The 23,154-nt window shown below is 33.8% G+C and overlaps 2 protein-coding genes across 2 annotated transcripts; one reads left to right on the top strand and one right to left on the bottom strand.

Moving 5' to 3' along the window:
* Nucleotides 1-443: 443 nt before the first annotated feature.
* Nucleotides 444-4,150, bottom strand: LOC110702455 (tubulin beta-8 chain-like). Its single transcript, XM_021880161.1, has 3 exons — nt 3,508-4,150; nt 2,689-2,958; nt 444-1,501 (listed from the first exon to the last, which is right to left on the bottom strand). The coding sequence occupies exons 1-3, from the start codon at nt 3,899-3,901 to the stop codon at nt 831-833; spliced, it is 1,335 nt and encodes a 444-aa protein (XP_021735853.1). The 5' UTR covers nt 3,902-4,150; the 3' UTR covers nt 444-830.
* Nucleotides 4,151-19,905: 15,755 nt separating this feature from the next.
* LOC110702282 (elicitor-responsive protein 3-like) lies at nt 19,906-22,893 on the top strand. Its single transcript, XM_021879985.1, has 6 exons — nt 19,906-19,927; nt 21,904-21,954; nt 22,052-22,117; nt 22,361-22,490; nt 22,616-22,730; nt 22,831-22,893. The coding sequence occupies exons 1-6, from the start codon at nt 19,906-19,908 to the stop codon at nt 22,891-22,893; spliced, it is 447 nt and encodes a 148-aa protein (XP_021735677.1).
* The last annotated feature ends 261 nt before the right edge of the window (nt 22,894-23,154 follow it).

Here is a 23,154-nt window from a genome sequence, read left to right on the forward strand (position 1 = left end):
TAGCCGTTAAAAAAATTGTTGTCACAATCCCAATAAAATATGCTAAAAGTATGGAGTAATATTATTTCGTATCTGAGCATGTTCATTGTAGTAGGCATGCCCATGAAAACTCTTCAGTTGAGGATTCATAGCCTCATAGGCCTTCCATCGACTAATAGTGGTTAAACAACCTCGTACATGAAATTTACTAGTTCTTATAGTTAAGCGTGAAGCCCTACTCGTGGAAAATTTCTCACAACTTCGCACATTAATCCTCAGTCGTAAGATCACCGAGACACAGACTAGTGTTAATTCAATTACAGTACACTTTACCCAATTAACCGTGCTGAGGCTTTTTAACAACTTATCCTTCAAAGTTTTGGTTAGTGGCATCTATTCTTTTATTTGTAAAGCCATAAACTTTACAGCAATAATACCCAAATCAACTTTGAAAAATGGTTCCAGAGTCAGCAAGAGGAGCACAATATTCACTTAACAAAAAACAATCCACATCAGTCTAAACTCAATGCAAGAGATACGAAACCAACTCTTACGAGTTACGAACAAGGTACAGCAGGCAGGTGAGAGCTCTGCACAAGATACTCAAGAACATTGCTTCATGATACCACCCAATATCAAAATGTCATTGACCATGACACCATAAGTTCACCTAAATTAAACCAAATTCTGTAGCCACAAATCCCACAAAACAGTACACAGATTACATCTGATCTAAGACAAAAGGTAAAATCTAATTATAATACTTTCAGGTTCTTGCAACGAATTGTATGTGTATCACAAGTAGACAAGATGTCTCAAACAGTAAGATAGCGCAAGCTCGAATCTTTGGCCTAGTCCTGGTATTCCTCCTCCTCTTCTTCGTATTCATCATCACCGGCAGTTGCATCCTGGTATTGCTGATACTCAGAGACTAAGTCGTTCATGTTGCTCTCTGCTTCAGTAAACTCCATCTCATCCATCCCTTCACCAGTGTACCAATGCAAGAAGGCCTTCCTGCGGAACATGGCAGTGAACTGCTCACTCACACGACGGAACATCTCCTGAATGGAAGTTGAGTTCCCAATGAATGTCGAGGCCATCTTCAGGCCTGTAGGTGGGATGTCACAGACAGTGGACTTGACATTGTTTGGAATCCACTCCACAAAATAGGATGAGTTCTTGTTCTGTACATGGATCATCTGCTCATCCACCTCCTTTGTGCTCATCTTTCCACGGAACATGGCAGATGCAGTGAGATATCTGCCATGCCGAGGGTCAGCAGCACACATCATGTTTTTGGAATCCCACATTTGTTGGGTAAGTTCAGGGACAGTGAGAGCACGGTACTGCTGGGATCCACGAGATGTAAGGGGTGCAAACCCAACCATGAAGAAGTGTAGACGGGGAAAAGGAATGAGGTTGACAGCAAGCTTCCTAAGATCAGAGTTTAGCTGTCCAGGGAAGCGAAGGCAGCAAGTAACTCCACTCATTGTAGCAGAGATAAGATGGTTCAGGTCACCAACTGAATGATTAAGGCATTTTACAAGTCAGTAGACCAAAAAAAGTAAGATGCTTACAAAACATTCTAACTTGTTTTAAAAAGGAAACAAAAAAGTCTGCAACAATCCTAGCATATGATTAGACATTCAGTTTTAAGATAAAGATACCATGGATAATCATTACCCTAATAAATTTAAAAATGAAAAGTACAACCTTCGTAAATGCTTCTCTCCTTCTCAGAGGATTAACAGCCTCCTCTGTTCATAAAGTGACGGCCTTAAACTAATAAGGATTATGCTAATTAGTCGCAACATGATAGCAGTTCGCCTCTCAGGTGTTTTACAATGCTTCTCACAAGTTTACAACTACCACGGAAGAAAATAAAATATGAATAGTCAAAGCTCACAAGTGAGACAAAACAGAGAATCATATTATATAAGTTTTAATTAAACTAATGTAACTTTGCCATTAAAAAAAATTACAACAAAGGCCTGTAAGTCACATGAATGTCCATATAGTTGGTATGCCTTTGAGGATCAATAGAATAATCAATGTTAAAGTCCTAATGTCATCAACATAAATAAAAGCAACAATACAAAATTTGCAGCCCCAGGGCCCAAGCAGATAACTTGATGCTTAAACCAACTGATATGATGCTACCAGTCCTACCAACAAGCTATTGATATTATTTTCTACTACAATAGGAGTGCCCACCAAAGCCCATGTGATATAACAACTGTAAAACATACAAACATCGAGTGACAATGATGTTTGGATCCTATCCACAACCACCATATAGTCATAACTCATACTAAACGAAAACGATATTATCTTAACTTGTCCCATCTCTTTTCCAAGTGAAAAGGCTGAAAAACCCTCTTTCTTTAACCTTACTCCATTTAATTGGATACACATTATGAGATTTATGATAACGATACACACAACACATCATGTGCAATGGAGATCAACTATCTAAAGCTACAAATCCATCAACCTAATATTTTAAGACACAATAATACTTCAAAGTAGTTGCAAGCCATTAATTATTAGTGACAGCTTGACAGGATTTAGCATCCAAGTTAGTAAGTTCTGGGAAATAGAAGATAACTAACTAGCTTCAGTCAATTACAAGTCACAAGAAGTCAAGAATTCAACAATTATTTAAAACATTACAAGCAACAGACTAGGAGAAAGGGCAATGTGGCTTACAGCTAGGAGTCGTTAGCTTCAAAGTGCGGAAGCATATATCGTATAGGGCCTCATTATCAAGCACCATACACTCGTCAGCATTCTCAACGAGCTGGTGAACGGATAGTGTGGCATTGTAGGGTTCAACCACAGTATCGGACACCTTAGGAGATGGGAAAACCGAAAAGGTTAGCATCATTCGGTCCGGATACTCTTCTCTGATCTTGGATATCAAGAGGGTACCCATACCTGATCCAGTACCTCCTCCTAATGAATGACATACTTGAAACCCTGCATTTGACAAACAGAACAATAATCTATCTAAATCAACACAAACCCAAATCATGTCTACTGCAGAATCTGAACAATACTTTCTAACATCAATTTCTCACTCTTGACTGAAACTTTAACCAAACTCGATAACCCATTACCCATCTCCAACACACGGGTATGTGTCCAAGTGTCCGACTCTTGTGAAAATTTTCTCAAACTAAAATTTCATTCACAACATCACACAATAATTCATTTTACTCAACAATATTCAACAGAACCAGAAACAAAATCACCAGATTAACACCAAAATTGTGTAAAAAAAAAATAAAAAAAAAAAAATAGTAATGACTTGATCAAACATTTTCACAATTTCCCCAACATCAATTATTTACCAAGGAATAGCAAAGGAAATTTTACCAGACTTTGAGAAATTCTTTGAAATTGATCACAATTATTAAACAATTCTACATAATCCAATTAAATACGGAGTACAAGGATTAAACCATATTAAACAAACCCTAAAAAAACCCAAAAAAAAAGAGAGAAAAAGCTTTAAAGAAGTAGTACCTTGAAGACAATCAGAATTCTCAGCTTCCTTACGAACAACATCAAGAACAGAGTCAACAAGTTCAGCACCTTCAGTATAGTGACCTTTAGCCCAGTTATTACCAGCCCCAGATTGTCCGAACACAAAGTTATCCGGTCGGAAAATCTGACCGTACGGTCCAGACCGTACACTATCCATAGTACCCGGTTCAAGATCCACCAAAACAGCCCGAGGAACAAACCGACCACAACTCGCTTCGTTGTAGTAAACATTAATTCGTTCGAACTGGATGTCTGACTCACCGTGGAACCGCCCTGTCGGGTCGATTCCGTGTTCGGCGCAAACTACTTCCCAGAATTTGGCTCCGATTTGGTTCCCGCATTGACCCGCTTGAATGTGGAGGATTTCTCTCATTTTCGATTTTCCGACGTTTTTTGGTGGGAAAAATGCGACGGAAATGTGGGAGAAAGTGTTAGGGGGGTTTTATTTTGGGGGAAATGAAGGGGTTTTATAGAAAGAGGGAATTTTTATTTTGAGTTTTAAAATTGTTTTGGATTTTTTTTTGGGTGGGTTTGAGTGTGGTAGGGTGTATGATTTGTATGGTGAGTTTGTTATGTATGATTGTATGACGGGATATACGGTGGTTGCGTTACTACAAAGATAGATGGTCACGTGATAGTGGAGAGTTGCGATCACGTGAAGAAGCATACTTCACTATTCATTGTAGGTATTGGAAAAATGGTTTAACAATCTCAATTTTAACCGATTTTCTCTTCTTTAAATATTGGGAAATACATAGTACTTATTCAGCAAGATTCGAACTCATACTCTCATGTGAGAAATCACTAAATAATCTCATACGTTAAACCAACTTAACTGTGAATATCTGTTTGACAACATTTGCAAAATTAAATTTTAGACATAATCAAGGGGGTGGCCATGGCCTACCCCAGCCACCTCCTAATTCCGCCCCTGGTTACGGAGTAGTTATTTAGTGATAATTGTCATTGATGTGTGATTAGAGTGTGTTATTAATTTATCACCTTGCTTTTCTATAAACTTTTACTTTGTATTTTTTAAATGCATTTTTTAAATGCATGATAAAATTGTCTTTGGGTTCTCATCTAATAAAGCTGTGATTTTGGGTGGTCAAGGCAAATATAGAGTTAGGTCACCAATGAATCATGATAGTTAGTACTACGTTTAATGATAGTTGGGTCTAGTGGCAGACCTTGACAATTTTCTTTTGGGGGGCCGAATTAAAGTTTAATTTCTAAATTTAAACCATAGCAGATACTAATACCCATATAAAATAGTTAACATTTTTTTTTGTAAAGTAGCTATTTAAAAAAATAAAAAGAATTATGAACAACAAATACAGTACATATATATTATTGCTAATTGCCTAATAATTTTTTAAACATGAATAATGTAGTACGAGTACTTTATTATTGTTTATATAGAATTTTTTTAAAAAAAATTAAATTAAAAAAATGTACTTGACTGCCAATAATACTGTCATTTACGTATTGAAATATGGGCCAATTTGTCATGTGTCAAACTCACATAGGAGTTTGTGTCAAGTAAAAACATATAGAGGAATACTACTCCGTACATGGTACATAAGGTGTTTCTGAATTTAAGTCCAATGGGCTACAAAGTGGGCTTTTTTTTTAGTTTGCTTCTTAATAGAAATTGGATCAGATCTAAGGGGGGCCAAGCCTAGGCCAGCCCCTTAGAAGATCCGTCTGTGGTTAGGTCAATGGTTTTTTTTTTTTTAAAGACCCCGAGGGACGGGATAGGTTATATTGCTATATTACTCAAAGAAGTATCCAAAATACAATCGGGGATTACATCATTCTACATTCTCAAACCAACTAGCCATGGTTGAAAATGAGCTACAAAATGAGCTAATTTATTATCCCCCCCCCCCCCCCGCCCTTTCTTGACAAAAGACCAAGTGATACTAGCAAAATTAGAACAAAAATCAAGAATATCATTGATAATTAAATGATCGGAATTAGAACCTCTCACACGCTTGCGAAGAGCTTCAATAACTCCAAGGCAATCACTCTCGATCTCCACATTGCTCATACCTTTTTCCTTTGCCAGCTCGAGCCCCAGCAAGATTGCTTTTGCCTCGGCCACATTCGGATCCCATGTCTCATGCACCTGGGACATCGCAGCCCACCTAACCTTGCCAACACCATCCCTGCAGACCACACCCAACCCCGAGCCTAAATCCCCCAAACAACCTGCATCAACATTAATTTTAAACACTCCAACAGCAGGGGCACTCCAGACCGAAGGATAGCTCATCCCAGCAGCAGTCCCATTCGAGCAACACTGCTGCCTCGCAGCACGAGCTTCAGCACTCACCTCCGAAGCATAGCTCACAATCTGATCAACATTAGGGGTCTCACCTTCCATCACCAGCTTGTTCCTCGCGTTCCACACAGCCCAGCAGAGAGTAACAATATTCTCTACATCCTCCTCCTCCAACGAGCTAAAACAAAATTCCCACCAGTCAATGTTAATACTAGTTGTTGTTCATCATCAAATGAATGAAGAAAAACGATGGTTTGCAAGTCTCAAAATTTAACTTTGATCATGCCGCTTTTGATCATAACTTGAGTTCTAAAAATCAGATTGAAGATATTCAAGTTGTGTGAGCTTTCCACCGATAGGTCACATGCCCCTATACAATCTCTTGAACAAGAATTACATCCCCTGAAGACGACCCAGAGAACCATCGGACGACTAGCGCCCGCTGCTCAAACGAGCAGCCCATTGAGGAGCTACCGGTTTGGCCGCTGGCCTCAATTAGTATTATGTGCACCACGGTGCACCACATCTACACTTTTGAATATTTAGTAAAAAAAAAATGAACATTTAGTAAAAAAAAATATAAGCACGTCACAAAAACTAAACATAAACATGCAATTTTTATGTTCATATTTTATAAATAAATGTTCATATATGTACAAAAAATGTTCAGTTTATATTACAAAACTATTGAATTATTACGAGTCAGACAAACTTCTTTCAAAATTTGTCTGACTCATAATAATTCAAAATTTGCAATTGTTCAGATTTTTTTACTAAATGTTCAAAATTTGTTATAGTTCATATTTTTTTTACTAAATGTTAAAAAATATAGGTGTGGTGCATTGCGATTGTTCCGATTTTTTTAATTAAATGTTCAAAATTTGCGATGTTCAGATTTTTTTTACTAAATGTTCAAAATTCGCGATTATTCAAATTTTTTTACTAAATGTTCAAAAGTATAAGTGTGATGCATTGCAATTGTTCAGATTTTTTAACTAAATGTTCAAAATTTGCGATGTTCATATGTTTTTATTACATGTTCAAATTTTGCAATCGTTCAGATTTTTTTTTTACTAAATGTTCAAAAGTATAGGCGTGGTGCACCTATAAATAGGTGTATCTTAAAATTTGCGCACTGGCTGGCAGCCAACAAGTGATGATTTGGGCGTCCACAACAGCTCTCGTGATGGGCTTGATCGTTGCGCCTCTGCAAGCTTTGTCGACTACGATTTGTAATGTCGCCTTAGTCGACCAATCATAATATGACTTATGTAATTGTTATTTTTCTGATTTTATTTTATTTATTTATCTTTATATTAGTATTAGGATAATATAATATACGGGATATAATTATTTTTCCCTTAAGCGGTTTATGTTGTTGATGTCTTTGTTTATATACGTTCATTATTTTAGTTTTCTCTCGACCCCTGGTTTCTCATGGATAACTCCATGGATTCTCCTTGGATTTGTCCTTGAGTTTGTTACTTTAATTTATGGAAAATTTGAAAAATACCACCATGTAAATTAGTGAATTTTGACATTACCACCTCAAGTTTTTTTTTTTTTTTTTTTTTTATTTAATCGTACCACCAAGTTTTTTCCAAAACGATTAAAAGTACCACCACTTTTCTGTGTGACGTCATCATGGGTCCCACCTTTTCATTTTCCCTCAATTTCCCCTATCTTTTCCCCTCTTTCTACCTATTCATCTTGCAAATTTGATTTCAATTATAGCATTTTTGCAAATTGGGTTATTAATTTATGCAATTAAACCTTCAACGAAATGAATTGATTAGTGTAATTAGGGTTTGGGTAATCAATTTGGGGGTTTTGCTCAATTCAAATAGTTATGGTTTATGAATTGATTAATTGGATGAATAGCTAGACAATTAAAACATGTAATTGGGGCGAAGACACAATTAAAACATGTAATTGGGGCGAAAACACAATTAAAATATGTAATTAGAGCTAAAACACTAACACAATCCCATGATGACGTCACTCAAAAAAATGGTGGTACTTTTTAGCGTTTTTGGAAAAAACGAGGTAGTACGATTAAATAAAAAAAAAACTTGATTGAGGTGGTAATGTTAAAATTCACTACTTTACAAGGTGATTTTTTTTGAATTTTCCTTAATTTATTGAAGTAATATAATTTTACTTTTTAACTTTAAATATGCTTTCTTTATTAGATTTACTTTTCATTATTTATTTCATGTTTGAGTAATTTAATTTTTTAGGGTTTGAGAATCTATGTTTGTAATATATATAATTTTTAGTTGATACGTAGTATTATTTATGGTTTGATTATTCTTTAATATTTTTTTTATTAATGATAACGTTCTATTGTTAATCTTGCTGCCCAATCAATTGTTTTACATCAAATGATCAAACTACGGGCCTGCTCACCTTTGCTTAATTTTAGTTCAGTTCGGTTCAGCTCTAATCAGTTCAGTTCAGTTCAGCTCCTACTTTCCCTCTCTTATAAAATATTCATTTCAGCTAAGTTCAGTTCAGCTCAGCTCTAATTAGTTCAGTTCAGTTCAGTTTAGATCAGCTCCAATTAGTTCAGTTCAGTTCAACTCAGCTCAGTAAATGTGAACAGGCCCTAAAGCTTTCCTACAATTATCAATTCTATTTATATTAACACTTGTACTGCATATAATTGATTAATTGAATTCTTAATGGTATTTTAATTGATTTGAAAACTATAAACATGATAAACCATAATTGTAGACCTTACGTAGACTCAAAACCATACACAACGGACAGCCTAGATGCATAACAATTAATTAGATTCACTAACTCATTTCCCTCTCTAGGAATGTGCTCGATTGTCCAATCATCGAGTTTGAGTAATTCGCTATTCAGGGAACTAATAATTGTATAACAAATCTCAATATTAGATAATTTTTATCTAATCTAACTCTAAAAAAATTTAATTATTAATTAGAGTCGCAAACGAATGCAACTCTAGAATCCATATCTAACACCAGCTCCGAGAACCGCACACTCAGCCTCAAAGACAAAATCAATGGTTACATGAGTCCATATACATGTAATGTGTCCTCTCAAATCAATCACCACAATCCCCCCACCAGCCAAGAGTGGTTAAAATAAACATTTACGTAGATCTCACACAACCATCCGTAGGTATACGAGAAATAATCAGTTGAACGGGATGAATTAACTCCCTACGTCGGAGGTAAGGTAAGACGTATTTAGTTTAACACATAGGATAGACTAAGCATGTCTTACATATTTATTTTGTTGGGATACATAGTTTTATATGGTAGAAAAAAAATAAGTTAACAAGATATGAAACTTAAACAATTTATATTAAAATTATTTATACATTAACAAATTACGTTATACAACTCTTTAATAACATCTTCATGTTCCCATGCAATGTAGCTTTGATGTTTTTTAAACAATTTGTGCGTTTTTGCAAACACTTAATACTATAAGTATCGTTAGTTTGTTACCCTCCTTACCACACAATTACATTCCATATTTCACACTAAATTACATACATTTTTACAATTTTTCAAAATGAAAGTGCCTAATATAGTTAATTCCCCCCTCAATTACAAATAATTTAGAAAATTTTTATTACATAACCCACAAAATTAATATAACATTGGATATATATATTGATTAAAGTTTCGGGCATGGTTTCGGTCGTGATTTCGATAACGAATACAATTTTATGTAACGGAATTAATGCGAATATCGCGGATATGATGACCAAATTTTAGTTTTATAACTTCATATATTTATTAATATAATTACTCACAAATTATAGAAATTAACTTTTTTTTTTCATTTTCTTATAGTAAAAAGTTTATTTTTTAACTTTAAATACAACTTATATTGTATTAATTTGGCAGTAAAAGTACAACAGGTTAGTTGAGTAATACTACTAGTAGTAGTCAAAAATCAAAAGGTCAAAAGAAAAAACTAATGGTATATAAGAAGACACTTGTCCTATTCGCACTTCCCTTACCCTCAACTTCCTGACAACTCACACCCGACCTTCTCTAAATTTCTAATGTAATACCTTACCACACTTTACCAGACTACCAGCTACCCCTTCTTCGCGCTACTCTCCCTCCTCCTCTTTTCTTTACTCTCTGTATTTCAATAGAGTCCAAGACAAAATCGTGAATTCATGCAATGGAGTCCAAAAAATCATGTATTTCAATGGAGTCCCTAAACTGCTACTGTAATTGAGTTCTAATTTTTTTTTTTAATAAAACATAATTTTTTTTCTTCACTGGTGAGTCACGTGACTCAGGAGGCACCCATGTAGATCCGCCCCTAACTGTGCCTGCTGCTTGATATGTCTATTTTATATAGTGTTTTACCCCCATCCCTTGGTTGTAATTGGTAGTGTTTTTGGCTCTGTATAGCCACTTTTATTACTAATTAGTGTTTTCTAGTGTTTTCGTAGTTTGGTTGAGGTTTGTAGGGCATTGCACATTTGGATCATTTTCTCGGGATTTTATGAAGTGACTGCGAGCAATGGAGGAGCACGACCGATATACCGAGGAAATTGGACCGAGTAGTCAAGCCCCAAGAAGGAAATCCGGATTAGGCCGAATGATCGGGGCCCAATCGAAGTCCAAGGCTTGCCTAAAGTGGGCTAGAGTGCCCAAGATGGCCTTGCTCGGCCAAGATGGTCTCGCTCGAAAGCGCGCCCGGCCGGGCGGGGCGGAAGAAGCAAGACGCCCGATCTCGCGCCCGACCGGGCGTGAGAGAAGATCTGATGGAGAAAAGGCGCGCCCGACCGGGCGCATGTCTTCAGAAGATAATTAAGCTCGATTTTAGTTCGTTTAAGTTTAGGATTTTCGAGTTTAATATAAATACGTTTTTGTTAAGTAATTTTAGTACCTTTTTTCTCTTAGTTTTCTCTCTACTTAGTTTTCAGATTAGTTTTCTCTCATTGTTTCTCTTTCTACAACTCTACAACCTTGTTCTTAATACAATTCACTATTTCCGTTAATTTTGGTAACAATTTCTTCTCTATTATTTTCAGTAATTTAATTTCTTTATTTCATCATGTCTTGTTTAATTGCTTTGATTAGTTTAGATTTAATTATGCGTGAGTAGTTTTTCTTCTAGGGTTTATGGGGATCCATAGATAATATGAAGGGGTAATTTATTGTTGTTGATTGTCAATGCTTGATTAATTTCCTATTGATTGATTTAATGCTATGCAATTAGATTAGGCCCGGTTTAATTGTATGAGTTATGCAATATTGATTCGATATTCGAGAGATGAGAATTGATGTTTAGGCTTAGTTTCAATAGGCAGACTAATTTATAAATGGTTAAGTCAAGATTCGAGAGATGATATTTAATACCGGTAAATTAACTCCATGATTGTAATACGTAGCAAAATCCCTTTATGATATGTTAATAGATGCATTATTGATGATTGATTATTATGTTTTACCTTGTAATATTATTTATAATTGATTACCTATACCCTAGGCTTTTATTAATTGATTTCTCCCTATTTTTATCTCCTTTAGTTTAATCCCTTATATCTATAATTCAATTACTTTATAATTTAGATTATTTTTATTAATTAGGAGTAGGAAGACCTGATTCCCTGTGGATCTACCCTTTCTTCCCTATCTGCATAGTTAAAGGAACTTAGGAATTATTTTTGACTAGATGATATGACTTTATCCTGTCATTGCTACCACGACTGCCATTGTGATCCCCCCAATTTGGCCAAATTATCCTTGGAAAGTTGCAATTGCGATGAACTTAGGTGATTACGAATAACAAAAGTCTATTAAAATCTAGGAAATTTTGCAAACCACCTTTTATAACCAATTTTTTACAGGAAACCACCTTATAAAAACATTTTTTAATCAAAATTTATTTTGCAACTCCACACCTTTGGCCGGAAAAGAGGGTTTGACCCTATATTCCGGCGTTGACTCCACTATGTGTGAGTCACGTGCAAAAAAAAAAAGGCAGGGATGAATAAAGCAAATGTGATACCATGCATAGTTATAAAATAATTTTATGAATAATTATTTGGAATTGAAAACAAGTGGTGATAGTTATAATTTTATGCATAATATAAGGGCCCTTTACGTCAAACTTACAGTTGATTTATATTAGGCTACTACTCTAAGGTCCTTATCTGATTTAGGCCTTGTTTAGTTCACCTACACCCTAGAGGTAATCAAAATTCGGTCAGGCTGGGTCGGGCCTTAACACAATTCCTCGTGCCCAAACCTGTAAAAAAGTAGCGGCTTGTCGGGCCAAAATGGGCATTTCGGGCCAGGTTCGGGCTTTTTAACTAAAAATACGTTTTTAAGCTTGCCCAAATCCGCCCTATTTTCGGGCCAGGCTAATGGGTCGAGCCAATGTTGATCACCTCTACAACACCCCACTATAGGTAGTACTACCAACACCCCCTTTCCCTCCCTTTACTATCATGTTGAACAAAAGAATTTACCCACATTGTTTCTCTCCTCAAAAAAAAAAAGGTCAAAAATCAAATTGTAAGTTATTTTTGTTTATTTTTTGAAGAAAAAAAAAAGTTGCAAACCCTAACTTTTCGCTTTTTTTTTTTCCCAGTTATTTTCTCTCATATATTAAATTTTAGCAGTAGTAGTTCATGATTCTTATAATTTTTATCATAATAAAGATTTGTTTTGATTATGATAGAATGATGTTTGGTATTATCTATTTTAAATTGATTGAGCTTGTGGTGTGTGTTATTATCTTGTAAAATTACTGGATAAAAAAAAAATAAAAATAAAAATACAGTTCAATTGCCCTAATATAATGGATAATTTGAGCTATTTTTTAGGATCATAGAAATGTAACTTTAGTTTGTAGTGGGATTTTTTTTTGAACGTTCGTTTTCATTTTGGTAAATGTTCATTTATATATTAGTATATGTTCATTCACATATTAGAGTTTGTGATTTCTCATAATATTAATGGAAGTTGTTATAAAACAAGAAGAAATATGAGAGATAGGAAGAGAATTAATCTGTATATATTATTCCATATGATGACAAGGTATATATATACACACAATATAATTAGGGTTTGGTTGGATAAGAATATAAATTCTAGATCTAGATTCTTCTGGAATGGTACAAAGGAAGATAATGGATATCCACAAATATTTCATAACACTCCCCCTTGGATGTCCATTATCGAAGACTGTGCCTCATTAAAATTTTATTAGGAAAAACCCTGTGGGATAAAAACCTAATGAAGAAAAAGAGTACAACATTCTTCGTAATACGCTCAAAATGCTGCCTCGTTAAAAATCTTACCAGGAAAACCCAATATGGGACAAAAACCTTGGTTAAGGGAAAAAGAGTGCAGCGCGTAATTTCTCCCCCTGATGAATACATAACTTGAGGTCTTCTAATGCAATGAATCCAATATAGTTGAGAGTCTTCTCACATGACGCAAAATAGTATCATTCCTTGATTTTCGATCCTCCCAAATCTTCAAATCTTTACGCGAACAAGTGAGTCTTCATATCACCAAACCTATAACAATAATACATGTGTTTGTCCACATTTCATTCGAAATATTTGTTTTTAGTTGTCTTAACCATTATAATTATGCCTTCTTCTGGAGGCCGTGAATAATAGAAATTGATGATCATTATTATTTGATTAAACATTCCTTATTAATAATATGGCAACACATGATATTATTAATGTTGATTTTTCAATCTTGTATGAAATAATTATATAACACATGTAATTATATACATTGATCATGGTTCTCCTGGACCATGATAAAACAGTCTCACGCATAATTATCTTGTTGATTCTTTAGAATATTAATAATTGACACGATAGTTCTCTTTCATATACAAATAGTAATTCTGATTACTATGCTCAAACTTCAGGTTGAGATGTCAATGATTTAGTCACATAGACTAAAATTTTAATAATAATTACAATATTCAAAATATAAATTTTGTAGGGCTGGATATATAAACGTGTCGTACATAAGTTCTTCAGGAACTCTTCTTCTTACATGATTTATAACATGCAATTAAATAGGCGTCATCAATAATTCCATCACAATTATAAACCCATTGGAATATAAATATCTCTTTCTCATTTTCCATCAAAGTTGTAAATATGTCTTACTATACATAGAATGAATGAACATTGACAAAAAACACAATTATTGTATAGAAAATTATGCATGCAATATGAGATATAGAAAATATGATAACGTATTAAACAAATTATACAATAAGTAATGCATCTAACAATTTCGAACATATGTAATGAATAATCCAGTTACCAATGAACTCACACATGCATATGAACATACATAGAACTCGAAATAATGCAAGACACTGTACAATGTGGATTTTAAAATCCATATTTCATTGGACTTCTGGTCCATGATAAACTTTAATTATTATCATTATGTCGACACTAAAATGGACATATATTACAGATCCCTTATTCACTAGTCCATTATATCATGCATATGCATATTATTTATCGGTTCCATTCTGTACCAGTATCATAAAATTTCTTTAATGTACATTTTGCATGCTATTTTACTATGATATCTGAATACATTTCTTATTGGTACCATCATAATTTCTTACATCATAGGCCATCTATTGTAATAATTCATATATCTCCACAACTTCAAGGGTATTTCATACACCTGGTATTAATATACTATTACATTATTAAAAGTGTCAACTGCACTATCTTACCATATACCACATCTTTATTTTGGAACCGATTATACAATCTACACTTCAGGTGTAGTGATTCAAGTATATACAATTGACAAACTTTATCTCAATGTGCAACATATCTTGATAACATATGGACGAAAGTTGGCTAGAAAATATTTCAAATTACCATTATATATATATATATAGGGATCATAGTTTAATTAATTTTTGCCAATTTACTCCAATTCTCCCCCTAAGTTGGTAAAATATCTCATATATAAGGGCATCACAATTCTTCACCAACTTAGTATACAAATTTGCAATAAAAATTCATTTCATGGGAGGATCATAATCAACAAAATTTATCTCTCATAAGAATTATATTAAACAAGTTTTTATCTCTTCTAGAGAGCAATTTTTAAATCATTTCTTCATTAACTATACAATGCATAACGCATATGTATTTATTATAAGATCTTTCATAATTTGTTCTTCTCAGGAGATCAATAATTCAATATCAATGGGGAGACATATGTTGTGCAGTTGAATTTCAATTCCTTCTTTTCCTATTTCTTATGTGCTGACATATAATAGCCCCAATCAAAGGAATTGTTATATAAGCATAAATCACTTGCTTATAATTCTACTAGATGGTGATCTTCTGGATCTTTAAAAACTTAAATAGTGTATTTGGTGAGCTTCTGGTAACCTAATAATTGACAATAATATATAAGTTACTTTGGTGAACTTCTAGTCACCCAATACTCTTTTATATAAGAAATCAAAACCTAATAACTCTTGAAATTTTCATCAATACAAATTATTATGAATCACAATCCAAATATAGCTCAACCTCAATATTATGTCTTGTCATTCAATTCATTTTATATATCTAACATTGAGAGAGCGTCAGCACATTATCAAATAAAACTTCAGCTTTCCATAACGGGTAATTATTAAACCCGGATGGCCTAATTTATTTATCACATCCAATCACTTCTCTAAATTTGAACTCTGGTCAGTTTTTCAACACTAGTGATCACTTTATTAAATGTACTTTGTACATGGCCATGAATATGATGTGATATTAAAACACTAACATGTGTTTCTTTATACTGTTGGCAAGACAATCAACTAATATTTGATCCAATATTAACTCATATAATCTTGATACATGCTAACCTTGTTGGACATTTTATACTTTTCTGGAGTATTTTATATAATTATGGTACATATCAATTAATAAATATAATCTCTTCTAGAGATCTATTCAAATGCATCACCTCGTCAAATTATTGTCAATAATTGCTCCTTTCCTATTTGAAGTTTATTTGGAACCCATTGGGCTATCACGCTACTGGTGTTCTTTAGGTTCATTGGAGCATTTATAGCTGGTATATAGTCAACGAAATTTATTCATATCCATCTTCAGGATGGTATCATTACAAAATATTTAATTAATATGTGGCCACTTCTATTATATAAATCGTTGATACTTAGGTTAATGTATGTACTAATTAAACTGACCATCAATATATTTTATTATTTCTGTGCAATGATTACATAAAATAATGGAATAAATACAACAACATTTAAATTTCTTCCACCTTTTAAGGCATAAATTCTTTTACCAATGCATGTATCAATCATAATAAAGTACTCTTATAAAAAAACTCAACTCGTAACTCTTGCCCAATTATATTAATCTCTTATAAGTATGTATGAGCATAATAAAAATATTTTGTAAGTAAGTTGCTCATAATGTCATGATTAATTTCTTGAACTCATAACACTATTTCTTGTTCAAATAGATATTCTTATGATTTTTTTTTTCATGAATAATATAATTAAGAGAACATCATGCAAATATGCTTATTAGTTTTCTTTTGATCATGCAATTTCTCATTCACTTCTGGGAATGAGCTAGTAAGTCTAATTAGCTATCATTCATCAATTTTATCTTACACAGAGTTTTCTTTTAAAAAAATATTCAACCAAAAGAGAGATACATCAACTCCTTATTTATATATTTTAACATGATGGATAATCTAGTCAACATACTTTAGAAACTATATTAGCTATTTCCGTTTTCAAAATATTCTTAAAGGTCTTTGACCCTTGCTTTCATAAATTTAGGTTACTTCAGATCCATTGTATATACAAAAATTACATTTTTAAATAAATTCATTTTTATAAACCAACTTCATGTAGTCATATGAGATCATATATAACTAAATTCAATCATACATTAATCAATATTTCAGCATTATAAGCATGTAATTAATATTAAAAGAACAAAATGTGAAACTTCAAGTCCCAAAAATGGGGATGCGAATGAGTATTAGCTTGAAAGTTGACCATTTCATAAATTATATGTCGGATCTCATATTATCATCACTTACTATAATTTATCAATCAACTCCTTTTCCATCTAATTAACGAAATAAATGAATAAAATAAAACAATGATTAACATAATTCGAGGTCAACTAGAAAAAATCTATATAGTCAATTAAGTATATGACATCATGCATTCAAATATTGCAATCTCAATCAAAAAGATAATTAAAAACAATGCTATCTATCCTCAAAGAGCTAAATCATACTCATGAATTATATTTGACTTTAAATATCTTAAAGCAAATCTTCATATGGTGAATGAGATTATTTCGTCACCCAAAGTTTAGTCCACAAAGTTTAATCTATACCCATCAAATTAAAGTCACTTAATTCAATCAAAGTTAAGCTCTTTTAACAACTCAATAGACTTAAAACCCAATAAGTATTCTCCATAACAAATCAAAACTAGTGTGATTCTCTTTAGTAGTGAACTTAATATACCAAATGCATGTCATCTATCTTACGGATTATAAGGTCTAAACATGCCATCTAAAATAAATACTATAAATGAGGACTTATTAGTTTGGAAATCACTTTGATAAATATATTTATCATAAAATATCATAAGTAATTGATATTCTTAATATTAAAGCTAATCAAGTTTGATATTGTTAGAATATGTTTATCATATACGGAGTATTCTATAAGTATTTGTATACATCTTATTTACTAATTTAGTTAGTATATGTACTTTCCTCAGTGTTAGCAAACGTTTAGCTATTTTAGTGTGTCAAAGATAGCTGTCAAACATTATCTTTTAGTAGCCTAACTTTTAGCTTGTAATTTGTACATGTATTCACTGATTAGCAATATAACACTCATGAAATAAATCAATTTCTTTCATGGTAAAAGATACGGTTACGATTCTAAAATCATCAAACGAAATTATAATATAGATATATTAAAATGACATAATTTATTTACTATACCTTACATTAAACCAAATACGAAGTAAACAATATGAAGCAACCAAATTTATTCAAGATAAAACTAGGATTAATCTCAAAGTCGATCAATCAAAACCAAGAAAATTATTAATCCGACCAGCTTTGCAAATAAATCTATAATTGGTAATGTAATACGGTGTACAAGGTAAATTAACGGAGATGGAAAAGCAATCATCATCATATATGTGATAAATACACTTATAACCACTTAGTTAAATTGCATATAGATATGTTACACTTCCACTACCATCAAATTACCTTTTGATAAGTCAAATTATCACATCATACAAGCGTAAAATAAATAAATTAATACTTGCTTATCGAACATGTAATATTAATAACTCAACGTAATAAGCAAAAAAGAATTGGATCTAATAATACATATAAATAACTATTAAACAAAATTGCAGAAATAAGATTCCAGACTTCGGAACTATACAGTTATGCATCCGAAACTATATTAAGAAAAGGATTTAAACACTACAATATCAATCATGCATGTTACTAGATAATTAACCAAATCGTAATATAGTTTTGTGGTAAAGTTTCTAGTTAATTATGTCATGTTAGTGGGTGGTAGGTTTATTAGAAAATTGAAAGCAGAAGAATATAAAACAAACTAATCTATTGTGCAGATTATCAATTGTATTCACGTTACTCAAGAAATTCTATAACATAATCAAAATAGGGGTGACTACATATATACCTGATCACGGATGAATTATATATGCGTCGTAATGTAACTAATTCGATCAATTATATTGAGCTTTGGTGTTGATAAGTGTTATAAAACAAGAAGAAATATGAGAGATAGGAAGAGAATTAATCTGTATATATTATTCCATATGATGACAAGGTATATATATATATACAATATAATTAGATTCTTCTTGAATGGTACAAGGGAAGATAATGGATATCCACAAATATTTCATAATAGAAGTGATTTTTTTTTTTTTTTTAAACATCGTAGAAGAATCAAATAGTATATTTTAAACATCGTAGAAGAATCAAACTCATATGCTCAAAAGAAATAGTACAAACTCAATAAACTGAGATGTAATTAAACATCGTAGAAGAATCAAATAGTTTATTTTACTTTGCTTAGCGCACTTCATAAAAAAAATAAGAATCCCCTTGATCAACAACCAACAATTCAACATAATAAGGCTAATTAGAATAAAGGCGTTCCACCCAAATAGGTGGAGTGATAAAATCAAATTGTGATGGACCTTGATAAAATTGCTCAATGAATTTCTTTTCAGTTAAGCTATATATCCCCATATCACTTCCCCCTTGAGGTGTAGTCGTGGTATTGTTAAGATTGATGCTCAATTGCCCAGCCTTCTCATTCAATATTGATCCATATTTATACAAGAGGTCTCCTTGGGCTACAAGGAAGATAATACCGAATAATATCAAACTCTATCAAACTAGGAAACTAGGAATACCTTCCTAAGATAAGATAATAACTACCATAAGATAATTAATTAGAGAATCTATCATATCTTTCCTAATACCCCCCTCAAGTTGGAGCACTTGGGTCAAAGATGCCCAACTTGCTAAGGAGATAATCAAATTGTTGTTTACCCAAGGCCTTAGTAAAAACATCCGCAAGCTACTCATTGGTACGCACATGAATTGGAGTAATTAGACCTTCTTGAATTGCATCTCGAACAAAATGACAATCAAATTCAATATGTTTTGTTCGTTCATGAAATACCGAGTTTTGAGCTATATGGATCGCGGCCTGACTATCACAAAATATCGGAATAGCTGTAGGATGTTGAACCCCAAGACTTAAAAGTAGACCCTTCAACCATTTCATTTCCATTGTTATAGTACACATTGAACGATACTCGGACTCACCAGACGAAGTGGCCACCGTGGGCTGCTTTTTACACTTCCAAGCGATCGGAGAATGGCCAAGAAAGACTAACCAGCCCGAAACTGACCTCCTAGTTAAAGGACACGCGGCCCAATCCGCATCACACCATCCTTCAAGAGTAAGGTCATCATCCGTCCGTAGCAATATACCATGACCCGGGGTACTCTTCAAGTACCTTACCACACGCAATGCAGCCTCCCAATGAGCTTGTTGAGGGGCTTGCATGAATTGAGAAAGAACATGTACAGAGTAAGTGAGATCGGGTCGAGTCACAGCTAAATACACAAGTCGGCCCACCAACCTGCGGTACGGCTCTGGGTCTGCAAGAATAGGCCCACTTGCACGGCCTAAGTGATGATTTTGTTCCATAGGAGTCATTGCCGGCTTTGACCCCAAAAGACCCGTTTCGGAGATAATGTCAAGAGCATATTTTCGTTGACACAAAAACAACCCCGTATTACTTCTTGCAACTTCAAGGCCAAGAAAATATTTTAGAACGCCCAAGTCCTTCATATAAAAGCAAGTGTTCAAATAATTTTTGAACAATTTTAAAGCTGTAGAATTGTTCCCTGCAACAATCAAATCATCAATATAGACAAGAACATTTAATTGAATTGATCCCTTTGTGTAAGTGAACAAGGAATAATCCGAATATGATTGTATAAAACCATATTTCTTCAAGGTCGTAGTCAACTTGGCAAACCAACATCTAGGAGCTTGTTTGAGCCCATATAAAGATTTTCGAAGGCGACAAACAAGGCCCGGCTTATCAGTGGTAAAACCCGGAGGAAGTTTCATGTATACTTCCTCTTCTAAATTACCATGAAGAAATGCATTGTGAACATCCATTTGATGCAACTCCCAATTTTTTGAAGCGGCAATGGCAAGAAAAGCACGAACTGTAGTCATCTTCACAACTGGGGCAAAAGTCTCAACATAATCGATGCCTTCGGTTTGATGGTTACCATAGACGACCAATCTTGCCTTTAATCTTTCAATGCTCCCATCGGAGTTGTATTTTATTTTATACAACCATTGACTCCCAAGGGCTTTCTTCCCGAGAGGAAGCTTCTCTAAAGTCCACGTGCCATTGGCTTCTAAGGCACGCATTTCTTCTTTCATGGCCACCTTCCAACCATGATCTTGCATTGCTTCTTTGAAGGATCGGGGCTCCTTTCCACCTGTTATAGCTGCAATAAAATTTTGGTGTTTTGCAGAAAACTTATCACAACTAACATAATGTGCTATAGGATACGGCATACCTGAGGAAGGTGTAGCAATTGGAGTGAGTGAAGTGTCGGATGGACTATTTCGAGCAACATTCATATGAGTGACAAAATCCCGGTATTCTGGGTTAGGAATTTTCGGTCGATGCCCACGTCCCAACAACTCGGGTGCCGTGGGGTCCTCGCCAGTTTCTGCCCGAGCTGCTGCCATGATCAAAATCGCCAACGTCTAGCGTGAATGAACAATCATGCCCTTAGTACTTCACCATTATCTTCCGTCTTGCCACTGCACCAATCACTAACACCTTACCACCTTGATGGGCAACAACAACCACCACCCTAACCGGTAACAACCACCACCAACCTAACAAGTGATGAGCACCACCATGCACCCTGATCGGCAACAACCACCACCACCACACTAACTAGCAACAACAATTACTACAACCCGACCGACGACGACCACCACCACCCTAACCGGTAACAACCACCACCAACCTGACCAGTGATGAGCACCGCCATGCACCTTGTTCGGCAACAACCACCACTACCACACTAACTAGCAACAACAATTACTACAACCCTGACCGGCGACGACCACCACCACCACCACCCTGACCGGTGATCCACCACTTTCCCTTGCTGACGGGAAGGTGATGATTTTTTTTTTATTTTTTAGTTTAGGCAACCGCGGTAATCGGAGGTCAAAACCTTGTTGGTTTTTGATAAAAGTAGTTAATATAAGTACATATTATTATTACGTAATATGACAAAAGTATTATTATTATTATTATTATTATTATATTTTTTTTAGAAAATATACTTTCTATAATAAGTAGTACTATTAATTTCCAATTTTATATAGTAATTAAATCAACATTTTCTCATGCATATTTTTTCTTTTGCCTATTTTACTTTGAATTTCTTCTGAAAAATATAAATGCCAAAGGTCTTGAAAATTCTGATTATCTCAGTAAGTTGTGATTATCGATCTCTATCACATACCGCGTGATTATGCATAAAATCTATTCTTCATTTATGTATGTGTTTAAAGATGGACTAATACGCAGATAAGATGGATCCCTATGTGATCTTGAGTTACGGAGGCCGGAAGCAAAATAGCAAAATTGCATCAGGTAATCTAGATCTTCATAAACAGGTTAATTATCTTTATTTCGAGTTAAGAAAAACATCATTTATTCAACGATCAGAATGTAGATTAATTGAGTAACCTTTTATCAATTGTAATTTATAGACGAGATTTGATCTAAACTTTTGGATAACACTCGGAGGCAAAATTCAACTAAACTAGCTAGCATCCGACCTTTCATTTATTATATATAGTTTATATAATATAATCGATGTATGCATGCATGCAGGACAAGGATCTGAACCAGAATGGAATCAAACATTTACATTCGATGTGAATAATTCTGGTGGTTCAGATCTTACCTTAAAATTTTTGGACAGTGATTATGGTACAGAGGATGATTGTGTCGGAGAAGCTACGTAAGTTTCGAAAATGTCTGATTTTTGGTTTAGTTTACGCCAAATAACTCATTGTTATGAGGCTTTCTAGATCAATAGGACTAATTTAACTACATAATTTTGTTGCAATAACTTTGTAACGGAAGTATACCACTAGAACCAGTCTTACAAGAAGGCAGTGTTCCAACAGCATCATACAATGTCGTCAAAGGTCAAGAATTTCGCGGACAGATCAAACTCAGCCTCTTCTTCACCCACAAGGTGATAAACAATCTTTTGTAATTCTTCTCCAACCAGAGATGTCGAATGAGTTGTTTATTGGTGTAATAATATTGTTAATTCTCTGTTCATCCATAACCAGGCTCACGATCACGGGGTAGCTGCACAAGAAGAAAGCTATGGTGGATGGGGAAACTCTCATTAGGCTGAGAAAAATTGTTCTTAGATATTTGCATTTTTTATAAGAATGTAATTCGGTACTTCCAGTTGTTCTGAATGTCTTCTCAAAATAAAGAACCCAGTAGAAGGCAGCTATATAATAAAACATTTTGGAAATGATAAAAATAATATATTATTCTCAATCCAACAGTTGAAGCAGCAGAAGATGATAAAACATTTATGTTACAGATGCAGCTGCAATACAATTTTAGTCAACAAAAAAAATAGTAATACTAAAATGACGACA

This window comes from Chenopodium quinoa, unplaced genomic scaffold (genome assembly GCF_001683475.1).
Source record: "Chenopodium quinoa cultivar QQ74 unplaced genomic scaffold, ASM168347v1, whole genome shotgun sequence".
Lineage (NCBI taxonomy): Eukaryota > Viridiplantae > Streptophyta > Magnoliopsida > Caryophyllales > Amaranthaceae > Chenopodium > Chenopodium quinoa.